The sequence below is a fragment of the Neodiprion lecontei genome, chromosome 6 (assembly GCF_021901455.1).
Source record: "Neodiprion lecontei isolate iyNeoLeco1 chromosome 6, iyNeoLeco1.1, whole genome shotgun sequence".
Classification (NCBI taxonomy): Eukaryota; Metazoa; Arthropoda; class Insecta; order Hymenoptera; family Diprionidae; genus Neodiprion; species Neodiprion lecontei.
This window is the reverse complement of record NC_060265.1, coordinates 4,905,860-4,926,340: the sequence shown is the minus strand read 5'-3', so window position 1 is coordinate 4,926,340 and position 20,481 is coordinate 4,905,860. Positions and strand designations below refer to the sequence as shown.

Below are 20,481 nucleotides of genomic sequence, written 5' to 3'. Positions count from 1 at the left end.
TTATTTAAGACAGTAGTTATTTTGAAAATATATTTGTATATATCTATATATATATTTTTTTATATAGGTCATTTATTAGATATACATTATAATAAATTTTATACACAAACTAAAGCCTACATAACAACTTCATGGAATTATATATATGTTTTTTTTTTTTTTTTTTTACTGACAATATATAATTTTGGTAAACTACCGAAATGAACGTGTTATATTAAATCGGTCGCGAGCTACATCTGAAATCCTATTGCTTTCTACTTTATTTACATAAATATATATATATATATACCTTTTATCGTATAAGGTGTACTTTGTTCACGTAGAACAATCAAAGATTTTTCTCTTAATTTTTTTTCATTCTGTTTCCTGTTTCTGTACTTCTAATATTTGGCAACTATATGCGTCGTACATACGGAACGATAGCGACTACAGCAAAAAGAATAAAATTAACTAAACATTTCTCAAGTTCGGTGATATAAGATTTTGGTCATTTTGTTTTCTTATATAAACATGAAATATGCAGAATTATCTCTGTTTTCAGAATCAGCTTGTGATTGATACAGATAATCGCATGGGGATTTGAATTTCTAAAGTAAATTGAATCCCCGTTTTCCCGTACCAGCTCGTATTTTTTTCTTTCTGATGCCGGATTCAACAATTTTACCTTTGATCATCGATCTTTTTGTTTACGTACCTGGACGGGAAAATAAATTTATGAACGTGATTGATTAAATGATAAGAATCGCACAACACGTATAGTTTACGAGAATATTATGAAAAAATTACATAGATACACATAGATGCACCAGTATAAGGTGGAATATCGAGTTCCGGCCGAAAGAAAATATTGTGTATGCATTTTACAAGGTATTATTCATATCAGCAAGAATATGCACTGGCCAAAGAACACGACAGAAAATTTTAAACACCCCTCTGTAGCTCCGTATTGGAGAGAAAAAAACTATAACTATTATACGCAAATTATATTTCGATATCTCAAACGTAACCGAATAATATGATACCTTTAACTATCCAAATGAGCAATACGTTCCGGGTTTACTTTTACTGGAAATCATTTTTGTTTTCCTTGTGTTCCGTTCATTATCTCGTGTAATTTAATTCACTTCACTTATACATTCCTGTTATACATAATAGTTATAAATCATTATAACTGATGCACTGCCGTGCATTTCTTTTTTTTTTTTTTGTTTTTAAGTATTATATGTACAATGACACCACTTAGATAGACGTTAGATTTTTAATATAACAATAAATTACATATAATTCTCATTACTGCTGCCAAAACGTCCTTAATTAATAAAACAATAATAATAATAATAATAATAATAATAATAATAATAATAGTAGTAGGTAATAATAAGTCACGAAAGATATGACCATACATTCAATTATTTAATTATTTTTTAAACTCTCTTCAAGAACCTAGAAATGGCATTATACGCATCACTGCCCAAAATTTTTTCCACATCTAGTAGTAGATTTTTTTTTTTCACTACCCTGCTACCTCGAAATAGTTCAGGAAAAAAAAAAAAAAAAAAATTAAAACAAAATATAAAACACAAAAAAATATCATTCGAAAGTAGATCCCTTCTTCGACGAGAGTCTAGCTGCAAATATGTAAAATACCTATCAAGACGAAACAAGATAAATTTTTTGATTTCTCAAAAATTATCAATTTTACAAGTTACAGCACATCCAACCCTCACACGTCGGCATTCAGAAAGTAAAAACGAACTTGTAAAATCAACAAAGTATATTGTTTCCTTTCATATAAAATATAAACAACCTTTCGGCATCGAGGAATCTTAAGAGACATATCGATTTGACAACTTGACACGAATTTCGTGAATAAAAACATTATGTACTTGATACGTTCTCCTTCTCTCGGCTCCTCACTAACTTCACACCAGAAAATGCATTGAAAAAAAATGCCAGTACTCCCCTGAACATCGGTTGCTATATTTATTACCAATTAATTCGGCATTAATCAGCAACGATTCTAGGCCGTTGGTACGGCTTTAAATTTTATCAACGAATCGATTTGGTGTTTAACTCGTAGATTACTGAGATACAAGGTCTACGTAGTTGGCAGGATACAGTCCCACCCTACCGTCCTTCCTCCCCTTGCACCAACCCTGCTCGTCCTCGTCTTCCAGTTTCTCAAAAACGTCACCTTTGAACACGATGAATATACGGTAATAAAACATCTCGACGAGTGAATCTCCCATTTTCGTTCAATCTCAACGTATTCATCGTACCTTGTTTGAAGCTCAATTCGTCCGCTTCGGCACCTTCGTAATCGTATAACGCTCTGACAGGGACACCAGGTTCCCCGTTGTCGACTAGAGGCTCACCACCATCTTCATCCCATTCTTCCTCTTCGAATGGATTAGATTCTTGTTTTACACTGGTTCCATTTCTACAAGTTGTAAAAAAAAACAAGAAAAAAAAAAAAACAAACAAACAAACAAGCATAAAATAAAAAATAGTTACACAGCATTTTATACGTAAATTAATAATTCCCGTGAATGTTTATCCAGTTAGAGAAGATTATTTTTAGTCTCGATCTAATAGACTACAGACTGTAACTAGATCCTAACGATGTGCGAACAAATTTAGATTCTACACAATTTGAAGAATTTCTTCGGTATAAATACTTGTCTTGTTAGTCTCTAATTGTAGGAAAAAAAAACACTGAATGAGATGCATAAGCAAGTGTTTCTTTACTCATTTTTTTAAATTATTATTATTATTATTATTATTCACTGACGTGATAGTCGCAGTCCTGTTCACTGTGCTCGTTTCATGGTTGTTCTTTTCCGAGGTTTGTTTGCTCGACGAGTTTATGGTGTCGATTTTGGTATCTGGAAGCGGTGCGTCTGTTGGTATTACTCGTCCAGCAGGTTTGGCTCTGGCTTTATGGTTGACAGGCGGGAACTCCTGGTTGAGAGGAAAAGAAGGAAAAAAAAGAAAAAAAAAAAAAACGCAAGAAAAATAACAGTTTGTTACAATTCATAACAAGCATACATTTTCTGAGATACAGAATTTTTTTAGAATTATATATCGAATCACCGGATTTCCGGTGTTTTCGAGCTGACAATGAACTACGGCAGAAATAGAATTCTGATAGTATATATCTTTGAAATATTATCGACTTAAAGCCTTGATAATTTATACGTGAGAAAACATGTTATCGGCATTTATGTTACAAAAATTAGACTTATCAAGGGATCATGCGCACGATGCAGTTGTCCGCGTGAATAAAAACCGAGTCGAATAAAAACAATTGATAAGTTGCGAAAAAGTTGGACAAATCTGGGACAAGCTTGCGGTTACTTCAGTGACCTTATTTTTTAATGTTTCAGTCCTTTACATTATCGTACACGATGCAATATCAATTAACTGGAAAGTATCGTTAATACAGTCATGCTGTACCTGAACTAAAAAATAAAAATGATACCATGTGATGACGTGTTTTTGGTAAGGCGTAAGAAGAAAAAAAAATGGATCAGGGAAATCACATATACATATATGTATCGTGCGAATAGAATAAACGAATGAATAAATGAATAAATAAATAAATAAATAAATAAACAAATTTACATGCAGATCTTCACCAACAGGGCGCTGATTGATGAGAGTGATGGATCCAGCAGGTAATGCCTCCTTCGATTTAGACCCTTTGGTGATGTCACGGAACTCCTCCGTATAATCCTGCATAATAGCAACACCCACACAATCACATGCATGCATTCCAAGTTTTCAGTCACTCTAGACTATCGTAATAAGTAGCTCGATGCAACTATATGGTCTGTTAGAAATAATTAAGAAAATAACTTGACACGGAATAAGTAAATTACATTCAACTTTGGTGCAACGTATTGACAAATAAATTAAAATAAAAAAAAAATAAAATAAAATAAAAACCGGAATGATTAAATTGTGACAAATTTTACACACCGTTAAATTGTACAGGCACTTTATATATATATATATATATATATATGTATTCAATTTCATAAGTCAACGAGAAAAATCGAATTCGATTAAAAAAAAAAAAAAAAAGTACATAACATGGATATTAACTAAGGTATATAGTGGGAAAACTCAAATGTTTCAGCAAAACACGTGTGAGCAGATATTACATAAACATGCGAGCGAAAAAGATAATTTTGCGAATGGCGTTATCGCTGTGGTGTAAAAAACGACGTACCTCAAATTGTGGCCAATTCATAGCCATGTTGACCCCGTGATTATTCGACCACCATTTCAAGTCTTTTTCGTGCGCAGCATTGTTGATTGTGTGATAGAATTCTTCGTATATTTGAGGGAGCCTGAAATTTGAAATTTGGCTCATGAACGAGCAGTAAACTGAAACCTCGAGACGTTGGAAAAGCTGTATTCATTTGAATAACCGGAGATTAGAAAATTAAATTATCATTACACCGGATCCTGTGATATGTTAAGGCATTTGTGTATTCCAAAAAGAACATCCTTGAAGAACTGCAGTCGCTGGGCCTCCATTTCTTGACACTTTTCAAAAACTTGCGTCATGTCTTCCATGTATTTAGGATTGTACTGATTTATTTCAAGAAGAGACGCCTCGTATTTTTCTTTCGATTTCTGTACCTCCTCCTTTGTTTTTTGTACACGATCTTGCATTTTTTTCACCTAGCACAGACAGAAGGCGAATTATATATCGGCGAAAACACGGTGGAGGAATTTTTTTTTTTTTCATTTACCCAGTACATTATAACGTTACATTTTCACTTGTTAGATGAAACGAAACTTTCAAATCAGTGGCAAGTCAATAGATTTGTTTTTTCTACATATCCACACGCTCGTAACGTTATATATTGTTTAATATCAGTGAAATTGCATCGTTTATTTACACGTATACAACAGTTGCAAATTATTTTTTATACCAATGGTGCATGGGCAGTAACTAATGTTCTACCTTCTTTTTTCTTCCTCTTTCTAATCTCATAATAAGAACACAACAAGTATAAGAATAAATTCAAAATTTTCTACCAAACAAATACAATTCTACGAATGCACAGGATATATTTTTGCATATTGTAATAATAAGATGCTCCTTGACCAATAAATGTAAATAAGTAATGTAAAATAAGCGGAAAGCAAATATAAATAAAATCCATCCATCACTACAGGTAACGTGTATAATATACTGTAATAATCCCGAATAAGGAACATAATTATATATATATATATATTGCTGCTTACCAACAGAGCTCTCTGCGAGGCGAAAAAAAAAGGATAAAATATATATATATTAAAACGCATGCAGCATGCGACAATACCTATGCATACATACAAACGCAACGTCGCCTATCTTAGAATTCCTAAGGCACTTTCGCATTCTGAGGCCCCATGCACCACATCCGCATTGTGCCATCTAAAAAGTTTCGTCGTTATAGACTTCGGAGTGTGTAACGCGCGCAGTTTTCAACTAAATCTGACGCTAAAAATGTTCGATCATAAATAAACAAGTGGAGTTAGGTCTAATTTCAAAAAATTCTGAACCCATTTCCTCGAATCGGTAAATTATCTTTTAAAGTATAGAAAAAAAAAAGATACAAATAACGCATCTCACGGTAGATAAATTATCTTTGGTTAAATTTATCGAAAAGTTTTTTCAACATATCGCTACGACGAAACAGGCAACGTATAAAACTGTTTACACTACTAAATCAACGTAAATAATTATTACGGATTTATTCTACAGCGACAAGGCCTATGTATTTGTATATATGTATATATATGTACATGTATATACATATTTATATGATAGAATTGAAAAATGGAGCACACGTGACGTGGGGTATGAGGGAATCAATTATCGCACGTCAAGTGCACAACAGGAGAAGAAAAATTGAGAACAACACTTGACATGCATTCTTATTCGTAAATTAAACACGTTGTATGATACACAACAACACGATTCACGTACGTTTTCCGAGCCTCGGGCAATCTGAAAATAATTAAGACTAAAACAACTGCTAGTCGACGCACCTTATTTTATGTACATTGGATAATATTAGTTTTTCGTTGAAGGCTTAGCGTTAAATAAGACGGAAAATAGCGCAACCCGATCGATGAACGATGGGAATGAATTTTTCAAACTGTTATTAACAAATCTGTACGTATATAAAACTGTGAAGTATAGATGTGTTAGGAATTAGTGAGACGTCGGTGTAATTCCTAATCTTATCATCGGCATATCCAAGCTCGTCGATCATTACGATTCGATAGTCATGTATACGTATGTGTGTACACATACAAGTTATCTCAATATTTCATCGTCACGATTTTGAGCTCTTGAGAAAAATTCCTTTCGTACAGCAATTCACACAAATTGACGAATGGACTTATCACGAGGAATTATCCTCAAGTTCAATCGAGGAATCAATCTGACCGGATTAACGTTGTTTCAATCAAAGATGGAATGCATGATGACTTAGTCATCGGTAGATCAGAATGATTATATCATCGTACGCGCCTTTTAAATTATGCTACGTATAAAAATCATTTCTTCATACCTGATCAGGTGAGAGCGAACTGTCTGCGGAAGCGTTTCGTTCCATGTTGGCCGCCGTTCTTTCCGTTTTACAACTGTTGTGATACTCGGCCTTGGCTTTTTCGACTTTTTGTAGTAACTTTGCCCACGGTTTTTGAGCCTTTTTAAACGAATCTTCCATCTCTTTTCGTTCCCTCAACGTAATCATTGACTGAAAGATGTTTTTAATTTTTTTTATTTACTATTCTTTTTCAAGAAGAAATTTAAAACGATTTTTTAAAAAACGGTTCCGTTCGTTCTACGCGATCTCTGCTGTTGTTTACTATCGTTATTGGCATGCGATAAAATCAATCAGTCTTCGCTTTTGCATGAAAATATGAATTTATCAAACTTTGATAAAACGGCGCGCTGCCACAGCTGCATGTATAATAATTCCGATAAATTAAAATTCACCCATCTCTGCCGTAAGTGACGAATTTTCTCACCTTGTGATAGGTGTCTTTCTGCCACGTTTTCACCTGCTGTATAATGTCGTTGCACAAGTTGTCTTTGACCCGTAAATGCAAATCGCACAATCTGTCCGACTCGACGAGAACGCCTTTCCACGCTGCTTCCGTCGTTCCATATTCGGGACCCTTTTCAATTTTGTCATTCCAATTTTTTGACCAGCTCTTGAGCGCCTTCGCGTAATTCTTCTCAATCTCGGCCCGCTCTTGTACCAAAGCTATCAAACTGTCGCACAACTTATGACCATCCTCTATACGCTTTGTCGTACGCTTATAGTTCCCCGGTTCCCAAAACGAGTCCGACGTTGCTATCAGCATGTTGTCGTCGCTGTGATGTGACATCCTAGCCTAGAGTAAATAGCCCCTTTCTCCTGGAACAGATAAAACATTATTTCCCCTTCGAATCGCAATAGCATGTAAGTATATATAAACCGTTATTATTTATAAAAGTTTGATTGACGCAGCGTATATTTAAAATCAAGGTAACATAAATGTTTCAAGTGTAACATGGAAATTAATTTTTACCCTGTTAGCTGCGAAATTTGTCAATTTTGATAAACTTAATCTCGAAGTAAACGAAATTAATTTTATACAACGCAATGTCGAGAAAAGCTCATTTTCTCGTATATTGATTCGCCCCAATTTGCGAAGCCGTTTCAAGTCGTGATATAATATTCTGCAAGAGGGATATAAAAGACAAGGACGAGTGTCAGAATTATTTCTATCTCGAGGTCAGTTTTTATTTCTCGATGAACGAATTAGGTATAAAACATCTTCTACGAATACAATTAAAATGATACATCACTTGCAATTATTTATTCGTTTTCTGAAAATCCCTCCCCGCCCCTCCTCCCCCCACCCTCCGTGCATTTCTATACAACAATCATTCAGCAATTTACAAAGTATAATATCGAGCTGTATCCTGTTGATATATTCTACTACTCGCTATTGAATGCAATTCGAACACGAATCTCGGTTACGATTTAAACGTCGCCTATAACTGCCGATGCGGTTTAGATATTTATGATAATTATATTCATTATGATAATAATGATAACGATAATGATAATAATAATAATAATACAAAGCGGTCCGTGCATACAGAAATGGGGGCAAAGAATGCAGCCGTGCTAACGATCGAGCAATTGTGCCTAATTGCGATCACTTTCGGTGCATTAGTTGGAGCCTATAAATGCGTAGATCTACGTGTAGTATGAGGTATACTAATACTTATACAGGCAAGTCGTGCGCTCGAAATCAGTGCATTTAAGATTTGTCACCGAACAATGACAGACAGGGAAGATTCATTCAGCAAATCTTTTATGCTTGACTGGTTGATGAAACTTGGAAAGTATGGATATAATACGTATAACTTGAATGTCATTTCCGTGCATGTTTCCTGTTATGTATATCTTCAGAAGAAAAGGGATCATTACAGGTATGAAAGGCACCGCAGTGACTTCTAATTCTTCTTCTTCTTATTTTTCTTGTTCTTTATATGCACAGTGAAGAAATTGAAAGTGAACTCGACCTCAACCTCGGCCAACGGTACGACACGGCGTAAATCAGTGCGTGTGCATCGCCTGGCATAAAGTTACGCGTGCCTGAACTTATTCCCCAGATCCATATATCGCAGAATTATTCGTGCAGTTCGAAACGAGGCTGCAGGCTGATTGCGCACAATTGGTGAAAGAACCGACGATAAAAATACGCGTGCAGGTGAAAAGGGATAATTTGTCACAGTGGATTCAATCGGAAAGTTATAAATAATAATACACCCGTGTATGTACGTAAATGTGCGTGTGAGTATACGCATATAGGGAAACGACGATTCCATCCTTTTCTCTTCCTCTTCTATAAACATATCTCACTCTCTATAACCGACTGTAATAATAATTCTGCAGATCTTTCTCTCGCTCTGTAGTGCCAGCTACGTGTATAACTCCGGAGTTTCTTGGCCTAGCTTCACGGGTACTTTCATAACGGCATTCCGTCGAGGAGCTCGAGATTCCGGTGCCAAGAAACGTCCTTGTCTCCAGACGCATATAACCATATAAAGCAAAAGTCGGTTTTGCCGAGTCGCTGCCGCAGCGTTATGCGAATGATAACGTATACTTTTATATCAGGCACTGGTGGAAATATGAACATGAGCCGAGATCAAACAAACAATTTTTGAATTCGAAAACAATTTTCAATTGTGCATTCTTCGTATTTAGATGAAATCTATTAGAATTGTTATAATTTACCCACGAGATGAGGGAGGTATAGCATATTGATTGAAAAAAGCATCAGTCGTACCCCCCTCTTGATAAAAAATAAACAAAAATAACATCCTACTACACAACAATGTTCAAGCAAAGCAGTCGGGATAAAAGATTGCAAATAGCGGGACGCGAAGATGATTAATCGGCGTGTAACCATTCGCGCCGTGCAGATGACAATATTTTCACGATCAATCGTATCGAGTGATGGACGTTACATAGAGATTATATACATATACATATAAATATACACAATCCGAACGTTAGTGAAAAAAAGTGACAAAACATTTGTGGAACGACGAGTAATAATTGACGAAATTATATTTCAAAGTAAAACAAGTAATTTATTTTCGGTAGACATTCGACACAATGACGAATGAGTGTATACTTAACATTGGTATCGCCTTCGTGTTTTAGATCATGCGACATGGAATAAGATATGTAAGAAAAATATGTACGTAGACATGTATCATATACGCGTTTCAATTACTGCAGCACTTTCAAAGGTTCAAAAGGACTCGCGACGCTTACCTCAGTTATTAGACGATTCTAGAATATGTCGGTGGTAAATATTATCCGTGCATCTCAAACAGCGAAACGATGGAATTTCGAATGAACATCAAGTCAAGTGCAGACTTTCCACCGCTGGATTAGTTCTCCATCCTTTCACCTGCACATGATATTTTACACAAGGCATATGTGCGCACGAATTTCATATACTCGCAGAAAATGACGTTGTTAGATAGAAAATCGCACCGCGTACATGATGCGGTGTATTGCAAATAGACTACGAAAAAGAAGAAAAAGAAAAATACGTATACTCAGGTACATTGTTGAATAATATTTCATACAGGCACGGATTGCAAACAAAAACTGTGATATTTTATGCGATATAAAACAAATTTGTAACACACAAGCAATAAAAATATTTAACCTCACATTTTCAAAGAGAATTAATAATTTGCCGCAGGCAATCCTCTCGTTATTATATGTGTGGTATCTTGGACGATTAAATACTGATAATCAATGGTTATATAATTTTTCTCGCTCACTTGGTGATGTCATTTTGAAGAATCGATAAGCTTTGACAAGTTTCACTGTCAATGTTATTATACCCGTAGTACGATCAATTAAATGTAAGACATTTATATTTCGACATCAGTTCAGCCAATAAATTATCGCCATCAAGTTCGTTAAATATCTTAATTTGAAATTTTCTAAAACCCGTTATTTAAAGACGAATATTTCGAATATACGAATGCCGAAATACTTTCACAGCAAATCATAAAAAAAAAAAAAAAAACAAAAACAGTTTATAAGGAGATCGAGATGTTTCTCAAAAAAATATATACGTATATACACGTAATACACGAATTGATAGAGCACAAGAAAATTCACTCGCATCGTTTCAACGTCCTATAAATTTTCACAATACGGTGTCGAGAGCCTTCCAATAATGGCCGAACAAGGTGTGAGAGGCTTGACCAAGGCAAGGCAAGGCAAGGTCGTCCAGCATACCTTTGCGTACAAGTCTGCCCACGCGTAGCAAAAAATTGCGTAAGCAAAAAGAATCCTAAAGATGCACCCACACGTTACGAACTCGCATTGCAACGGGCTTGGAACTATGGGAATATATTTTATATACGTGTGTTTTATACTCGGACGTATTGGTTATTGCGTTACAACTGCGCCAAGAGAGTAAATAAATGCGTGGGTGCGGGCAAATAGCATCTGTAATATTTCTACCGGCATTTTATTGGAGATGCAGCAGCTGCCTCAGACAGATTTTATAAATCCGTAGTGTACGTATAACCTACATTGGCGCCGGACAAATATACATATTAATGAATGAAGAGATGATCCGGTGTCAAAAAAACGTCGTGATTGATTTGTAAAACAAGTATGTTCTTCGCCTTGTTAATAAATAATTTCATTTGGTGCGAATTTGCGTGTGAATTTTAATCCTGTAAGCACAAAATAATATGCGATCAGCTGACTGCTCGTATCGGCGCCATATTGTCTCGAGTCACGTGTGTACAAGTTTCGTGATTATTCGAATTATGGTCAACGTGAATTATTATACATACTTAAAACCAACATCTCTCTGTTTCTAGATTGAAATCTGCACCGCCTGCGTTGTATGTTACATGATGCATATTTCTTACGAAGGGAAAATTTAAGCGTTCAGTTTAGTCAAGCAAACAAAAAAGATAAACAGTTTAACACATTCAATGGGGTGCGTCATTTTTGAAGCGACAGTGCCGGGCAGCGCGGACTCGTGACTAGAATCGTGATACCTACGCACGCGGCATTACCCTCGACGATTTAACCGTGTGCGCGAATAAATATGAGGCTCAATTTATTAACGTTAACGTAACGAGACATCAGGGAACAATGGTGATTGCACAATTTTATAATGACATTCAAGGTGTTGGCTTTGCAAAATGTTACTACCTACATTTTGTTTATCATACTTTTTACTAAATTTCACACATTTCTAAAGATGCGAAGTAACGATTTTTCCTAAACATGCATCGTTTCGGTAACTTTACTAACTTCATTATCGCGAATAAATTATATCCGCTATTAACTGCCGCATGTCTATACACATAAATAATCAAATCAGTGCCCCCAGATTGACTGCAGCATAAATCCAGACGAATAATACAATAATTCGTTGCTCGTTAGTTGATCCTTTTTTTTACCATGATCTTCGTTTTTGTTGTTAATGAAAACCGGTAAGAAATACTTGTACGTTAAAATATTCTGTAAGTGATCAGATAGAGCGATTTTGATTTTGTTAATTGTTCGAACCGTCGTGTTTGTTGAATTGAAAAAACGAGGACGGTTCTTTGGGTTTAAAAAATTTTTATTTTTAACAATTGTGATCGGCAACAAATGCCGTGTAATGTGTTTGCCTGAATCTGGACAGTTAATTTCTCAGGTTCCGATGCATCGGATGTGCAAAATTTATACACTTCCTCTTGAGAAGATTTTTCATTGAAAAAAGAGTAACTTTGTTGAAAAGATGGCTCAACCTGCCGCTAATTTATCCTACACAATTTTTAATTCATCGTGTTTTATCGCGCATTATCTTCATAGCTCGTTACAATTGTTATTGGCGTCTTAATAACCGATTAATAAACCAATTACGAGGTGCGGCAATTAATTAATAGCCTCAAGACTGATCTATGTAGAACGCTGCGTCATAGATAGTTGATTTCAAAATTGTCTCACCTACAGGGTGTCAGCAATATATACATCAATGTTATACATAGAAATTAGACGCAGGCAATGAACAAAAAACGGTTATCCTTGGAAGTTCTACTAGGAAAATCAAATGTGGCTACAAATATCGTTGGTTTGAAAATTTCTAAGGATGAAATTAAACAGCCACAAATCCAGTTTGTTCAATTAGCGTGACTCTGACAAGGCAAAGTGCTGCACGTGTAATCGTTATAAGGTGACGCACGTACATTATACGTAAATAGAAATTAGCGAAAGGCTTGATAATAGGAACCAACAACGGCACAGCGTGTAATACCAAGTGTATTTTCGATTTGTAATCAGGATCTGTTGTTGAGAAGGCTTAGATAGATAACGACGACGATGATCTCCTCCGTTAATCACACTGGCCCAATTTGCCGGAGGAGTAATCTAGGCCGCCAGCTGTTTTGCATTACATCTATTGTACCTGCAGCCTGCACAACCGAACTTGAAATGAGGAAAAGCGAGAAACAGAAACAATGGCCCCGGGCCGATACTCTACACCCTTTTACAACAGCCCAACAATGGATCTGCAGGCGGAGAGAGAGAGAGAGAGAGACGCGCAACGACATCGAAAAAAAGGACAATGAGAATTCATGGAACGCGTTAGACTTCCTAGCGTGAAGAGAAATAACGATCCCGTTATGTAACGTGTGTGAAACGTCAAATTTGTTATTCCCTTGCATATAATTCGTTTGTTATCGTACGAAAATTTTACTCAAATGAGAATTGAGATACGGAGGTAGGATTGTTTATAATACGATAGGTTAATTTTTTAATTAGGTTGTACAGTTAAGGCGCAAAACGCAATTTTTTTTTTCTTTTCCTTTGGCTTTTTTCAAATTGAAACAAAAATTATCTTTATTGAAATAAATTTTTCATTTACTTTTTTTTTTCATACATGTTACCGATACTATTTTTTCCGTGAAAAAATTGCGAAGAATCTACCAACTGAAGTCAACATGGTATGAATATATTACATCGCGATTACAAACTGAATCATGATCTAAATTTAGAACGATCAATGTACAATAATATTGTATGTAACACGGACTGCGTGTATTGCAACGCGATGTTAAAGTGCAGTTGGAATGATATAAATAATTCCGGAGAAGATTATTCAAAATAAAATTAATTTATACATCGTTCTATACGTATATAGGTATTAAAAAAAAACGTACAATCAGCCGAGAAATTGAGTGTAATCGATAAGGACTTCTTTAAAGCTTAACTAATTACGCATCTCGCTCAGCTCAGGAGTATCAATCGACGTCGAAAATAATTTCCGTATAAATACTGTGCTAATAATAAAATTAATAACAATAGTGATAATGATCGATGTATATAATCACCGAGACACGCATCGCTGATCCGCGAGGGTTTAACATCTTTATCAATTAACGAATTAGTCCTCAAAACCGTATCAAATGCCTGCGTAAATTTATCTGATTGTTAAGTGCTGAAGCATTTTGCCATTTACATGTAATCACTCTTTGATAGCTGCAATATTATGTACAGAATGCAAAAAAAATTAAACGCGATGCTTTCTAAAACGAATTCGCATCGATAATATTTGAAATCTGAAACGAAGCGACTAAAACATGGAAGATTGAAAAAAAAAATACAATTATTAATAAAAAAAAAAAATAAGACAAACATTCTTCAACGTTACAGAGAGTAAATTTGTCCCTCGAAATTCGATGATTGGTTCCTGATGCATTCTCCCTTCATTTTCGTAACAATTATTCCACGTCCCAAGTCTTATATGTATATATTATTGACATTTCTCGCAAAAAAGCGAAGTATTTTAATCGACGAATAATTATTTGCGTACACAAAGGACGAAAATTCATGGGTTTTTTCACGTCCAAACGTTTCTTTCATCTTATACGTGTGTATACATATATATGCGCCTCTTTTCTCAGCTATACTCTCGACAGGGGAAGAATTCGTTTTTTCTCAAACCCCTTAGCGGCTGCTGGCTTTTTCCTTAGTAAACGCGAAGAAAAGGGTCGACCGAACAAAGTCCGACTTGAATCTATCTGGTGGTGGTATACGTACGTAAACAGACATAAGGCCCTTTAGTTATACGCTTGCAGAATGTCAGCTACAAGCTGAAGAAGCTTTCCTGCGTCGACGACCTCTTCAGGCTTCGCACATATTCACGCATGATGGCTCTGCGGAAATTTCTGGAGTAAAGTAGGCCAACGAGGAGGGTGCATCTTATATCAAGTATGACATAAATGAAAATATATGTATATATGTACATGTATACGTTTTCAACCCTCGCGCGTAACCATTCAAACATTATATGAATAATAGTATGAATAATGTTAAACAAAGTGAAAAAAAAAGAAGAAATTTGCAGAGAAATATCTCGAAAATCATAGATATGAATATTATACGGTAGTTGTACGTGAAAAACAGAAGCATTGTTTCGAATAAAAGAAATCAAGAAAAAGTGATTCCATCATTTTTATCACAGGGTTATAATATTTAAGTACCCTGTACAATACACAGTACGAATGATCTTTGTTTTACTAAGTTTAGTACATCGTTGTAAAAGCTACAAATTTTGCTGGCCGAAAACCGTAGAGGGAGAAAATCTTACGCGGACAGTTTCATCTATACATGTATATATGTGTATAACCTAAAGTAAAAATACACTTGAGAATATTGCCGTGTGTCGAGAAGCAGATAAAAAAGAAAAAAGAAAAGTTGCCTGCTGGGACTTAAATTTCATTTTGCCGCAGTAATAACATTCAAATAATGATTTAAACTTTTGGCTGAAGTTTATCCAGCCGTTAACTTTAACGTGTACCCATACAGCGACATTCGCATATATTTTAATATTTAAAAGGTATAAATTTTAACTCGGTAGATACGAACATATAATATATATGCGTACAAATTCCCAACCGCGTGCAGTCACGTAAAGTTGGCGAGAAACGCCTCGAGTGGTGGGTTTCAACTTTGACAATAAAAACAATAAGAATTTCCCGAAGTAAAGGGTCGCTATATGAAAAAACATAAAACTTGAAAACCCGGCGAATTATCGATTAATCTAATCTCAGGATCGATTTTCTTCTACTCTTTCATTTCCTTGGTCTTGCTCCTACGATTTACGATCGGATAAGAACGGAGTGAAAACTAAGAAACAAGAGCAAGTGCCTGTTACCCATCTACAGGTAACGTGGGGGGAATAACTTCCGGTCAATTTGCGCCGAGGCTGTTATACGTACCGCGAGATTGAAATTGAATGTGTTGCAGATAAAATCTCGGCGCGGCGTACGTGTAATGAGACCACGCCTTACGCGCAAGTGAATGCAGGCTACATAATGTGAAACCAGAATGTGGCGAAACTTTTTTTTTTGTTTTTTCATACTTAAGGAATATCAAATTGTAACAAAGAACGCGATATCGTATTTAAATTGTGATTAAATTTAGGTTAGTGTATACTTTTCTAAACAAAAAAAAAAAAAAAAAAAATTAAAAAAAAAAGACATTTCAAAAGAATAATTTAATGATCAGAGTAATCCTGTTTCGTAGTTATTAATACTTGTATCAATTGTTCTCGGATTCTTTAATTTTATCGCAAATGAGACATGTATAGGTATATATACATATTAGGGTGTTTCGGGAAAAAAAAAATTTGCGATTTTCTATCATAACATCTCCTGAAAAGTTTTTTTTAGGTTAAAACAAAGATTCTGTGAAAAAGATGAGCGTTCCAAGTTATATGGAAAATCGCGATCAGTTGATTTTTCACACTTTTAAGCATTTTTGAAACAATTTATGGACTATGGTAAATATAGTTTTTCTTTTTATTGCTTACGTCAATCATAATATCAATTTACACCACAAATAAAACCCTCACTTGTTGTGTCAAGTCTACACTCGACGTTTGAGAAGTGTATCTGACAACTTTTTCATTATTAATTCAATCTCAGAAAACAGTTATAATTTAATATGAACTTTTAATTTAGAAGAATAAGATTCTCTGACGATATATCGTTGTGTTATATATCGTGATATTTGGATTGAATATAAATGTCAGGAAAGAAGTAACAATTGAAGTGCTACAAAAAGTGGTTCTTCACAAATTCAAAAAGGTGTTTAAAAAAAAGTGAAAATGAATTGAGCGCGATCTTTCGCATAACGTAGAAAACGCTAATCTTTTCACAGAATCTTTCTTTCAACCTAACCAAACATTTTAGGATCTTCCACGGTGAAATATCGTAAATTATTTTTTCTGAAACTCCCTAATATATAACGCGCGTGTGTTTATCGTTAAAATTTTGTCCAAAGCTTTTCAATCCTATATTGAAAATGAAACTTTTCACCACACTAACATAAGCTGCATTCTGTTAAAGGGAAGAGAACAAAAATAAATTCTTCACGTTTCCACCCTCGATTTCAGCGGCTGTCGCTCCCTTGACGCACCAAGTATAATAAAACTCTGTGTCGCTATTCTTGAACATGCATGAGTATAGAGTTATATTTTGACTACCACGCAAATCTCCAGAGTATTTTTACCTCAAGTTCAAATTTTCCGTATACAGTACTTACGAATTTACCATGACCCAGAGAGCCTCGTCACCGATTAAAGAATCTTAATAGATTTGCAATTTGAGGGGGGGAGGGATAATATTTAAAATAAAAAATTATGTCTCACACTACCGTCGATTGATCGTACTGCCTTGATTTTCGTCAGACTAAAGCAAGATTGTTAAATCCTGCAACTCGACGTCTGCGAAATATCTTAGAAGCGCTGTGAGTCGACTCTCATTTTTCAAATTTAAATAACTGGGCTACCCCAGTCAGCCTGCAGGCTATACGTAGGCTTAATTTACGTAAATTATATGTATCGCCGTAAATCATCTGCACTATATATAGCCGTCAAATTGAATAATTCGCAGGGGAATAAGTATAACGTGTATGTCGTAGCAACGTCTCGCCGTTTTGCGAATAGCGACAAAATAATAACTTTAACGTGTATATATATATATATATATATGTAAAGAAGAATTATTTAATTGTATAAATTTGTACATTTTCGCATAAGCCACATATATGTATATATATATATATATATATATATATTTATTTATTTTGTTTCATCCTCTACATTACGAGTATCCAAGCGAAATTTATTCCTTGCCCTTATGAAAATATTCTATTGATATAATATTTAATAATTATACTTGAGAGAAAAATCTTTCGGGATTATAAATATGTATGAGGGTATTATTATATTTCCGCGTTTAGTCGGCGCCCACGCGCTGCAGGCACGTGATTATTAACTTTTTGTCGGACCCACTTGAACGAGTAACGACCTGCTCTGAATTAAATTGATTTAATTAATTTCCAACAACCGTTTCACGTTCCACTACATCTCAGTCAATTCTTTCAATTAATTAAAATATATCAAACCCCCTCAAAAATCCATGAAACTGAACCTAGCAGCCAGAATGAGCAAAGAAGAAACGTTTTGAAATTTTTTTTTGGAAATAAAAAAATGCAGTTCAGTTTTATGCTGATAATTCTATAAAAGTATCGAAGGTTTTTAAAGTATTTCATAAGATTTTCATTTTCGGATTTCATCATCTTATTCTAACGAACATTAAAACGTTTGGCTGCTAATTCTTGCTGCTAGCTTCCGCCTCGTCGAAAATCGCGAAATTGTCGTACACACATTTCGTTATAAATATTAGAAACAGTAAAGAAAGTTTAAATTCGCTGATAATATTATATGAAAGGTGTTGGATTGTGTGGAATTTACAACGAACAGAAAGATGCTAGGAATGAATGACGGAGTGATGATATAAGTATTTATAACATAACTACATGTATACAGGCGTGAATAACTAAAAAAAAGGAAATCGAAAAGACTTTCTTCAGAAATTATTTGCAAAAATACAGTACACATATCACACGTATAATGTATGTATAATAATGTTATACATGTAACCTTCGGATCGAATTCTATTTCACAATGAAAGAAAGAGAAATGCGAATCTTCGAGAAAAACAAACCAATAAATTCTTCCACCACTTTTAGTTTGCAGAAAATTTAATATATCCGCTGGCCGCACGAATAATTCAATATATTGGGCAAATATACAATAATTCTGGCTACAAATTTGCGAATACAGTAAAAAGTAATAAAGAAAACGTTTTTTGATAAACACACTGTTTTTATTTTCTCATATTATATACATCCCTCTTTTTTTTTTGTAAGTAATTTAATGTTGGCATCGAAGTAAAGAGTTGAGAGAAAAGAGAATGCCGTTCCGAGAGAAAAATGGTTGAATAAAGATTGTCATATTCTCGAGAGGTTTTCTCGTTGCACACAAATGTGTATTGTATGAGATATATGAGAAATTCCACATCAAACCGACCTATTGAAGAAATACAAGTTCATACCTTATACGTTTTTCTCTCACTTTTCTATTACTTTTTTCGCCAGTAAGTTTTAAACCAAAAGTTTGCCTACAACCATCTTGGTATAAAATTTTCGTTCTTCAACGAGGAATTCATGAGAAAAATTTAAAACCAATCGATTAAGGCTATTCGTTCGAAAATTGGGTTATTGTGTTTTTGGGAGCAGTAAAAAATCAAGCCTGTGGTCCAAAAAATGTACAACTCGGTGAAAGATGATTTATTTTGTACACTCTACGTCATATTTGAAAATAAATAAAATCGCCAATGGTGATGGTGAGACGTGGGTAGCTTTGGAGTGGAATGCCTCGTATACATAATACGTAAAATATAGGTACGTATAAACCTGCACTGCCGTATTATCACCCGGCATATATAACTGTGACATTTTCGAGAATATACATGCAGAATAATATTTAAAGAGCGAAAAAAGAGAAGCGGAAGGCTTCCCTTTCTATCATTATTATAATACAAACATTCGCCGAGCAGAAAGTCAGGCAAACGAGTTATACAATTTCGTCTTTTTATATTTATTAAGTCACTTCTGAATGCGCGACGTCTGTGCATTCGGAATATAATACACAGTGCGGTGCACAACGAAGAAGAGAAAAATAATTACCTGTCACGTCTCGCTTTATTGCTCTTATAAAAATATATATATACGTCCGCCTGTTCGACTAATAATATCTATAAAATGCCAATCGAGAATCAGGAGAAAGCTGATTAATTATTGGGAATATATTTCAGGAATAGAAATATTGAAACTGGTAGTTCAAACAATTAATCATGATCTGGAATAATTGCAGGTATGAAGGAAAGTGAGAAGGAGTAAAAAAAAAGTGAGTAAATTTCAAGAATACGAGATATAAATGACTCGATACTGTTTAGCTTTGCGCAGCAGTTTCACAGGGAACACGGTAGTGACCAAAACGCGTTTCAAGAGCAACGCGTGAATAATTCAGCGGTCTGCTTGGTACATTCAGGCTTGAAAAAGACGGAACAACGATGACAATGGGGCTCAACAATGTTCTCGTTGCATTTCAGGTCACGTAGTAATTTGGCTGCACAGTATTATACCTCGGGCGAACTTGGATGGCGATGTGGAAAATAAAAAGTGCGAGAAACGCGAGAAAAATTGTTTGAATACGTAAATCAGATCGGAAAATATTTCTTGTATAATTCAAAATACAGTGATAAAAAAAAAAAAAAAGAATTTTTTTAATCCAGAATAAAGCCGGTCTGTCGCTAGTGAATTCCGAACTTTCCGTGCATCGATCTCTCAACGTTTCAACGACTTTTGCATCGCTTCATCTATGATTCTGCACTGCAGTTAATACACTTTACATAGTAGTACATAAATCGTATTTATTCAAGGTTTTTATCGCATGCTTGAGAGATCCGAGAGCAGTATGGAAAGTCTTGTAGACTGGTCAAAGAAGTGGTGAAAA

The 20,481-nt window shown here is 34.8% G+C and overlaps 1 protein-coding gene across 7 annotated transcripts in view; it reads right to left on the bottom strand.

Annotated features, from left to right (window-relative positions):
• Nucleotides 1–1,136: 1,136 nt before the first annotated feature.
• The window catches only part of LOC107225936 (protein kinase C and casein kinase substrate in neurons protein 1), a 53,581-nt gene continuing 34,236 nt past the window's right edge, over nucleotides 1,137–20,481 (bottom strand). For 3 of the 7 annotated variants that reach the window (XM_046742514.1, XM_046742513.1, XM_046742515.1), the window contains 10 exons: nucleotides 7,045–7,436; nucleotides 6,582–6,770; nucleotides 5,993–6,013; nucleotides 5,266–5,277; nucleotides 4,466–4,692; nucleotides 4,235–4,355; nucleotides 3,625–3,735; nucleotides 2,792–2,961; nucleotides 2,280–2,440; nucleotides 1,137–2,194 (listed from right to left, as the gene is read on the bottom strand). In XM_046742514.1, the coding sequence (XP_046598470.1) occupies nucleotides 2,082–2,194; nucleotides 2,280–2,440; nucleotides 2,792–2,961; nucleotides 3,625–3,735; nucleotides 4,235–4,355; nucleotides 4,466–4,692; nucleotides 5,266–5,277; nucleotides 5,993–6,013; nucleotides 6,582–6,770; nucleotides 7,045–7,407 (1,488 nt within the window). In that variant the 5' untranslated portion in view covers nucleotides 7,408–7,436 and the 3' untranslated portion in view covers nucleotides 1,137–2,081. The remainder of the gene's footprint in view (nucleotides 2,195–2,279; nucleotides 2,441–2,791; nucleotides 2,962–3,624; nucleotides 3,736–4,234; nucleotides 4,356–4,465; nucleotides 4,693–5,265; nucleotides 5,278–5,992; nucleotides 6,014–6,581; nucleotides 6,771–7,044; nucleotides 7,437–20,481) is intronic. The other 4 variants (XM_046742519.1, XM_046742516.1, XM_046742517.1 and 1 more) reach the window with 4 other exon arrangements.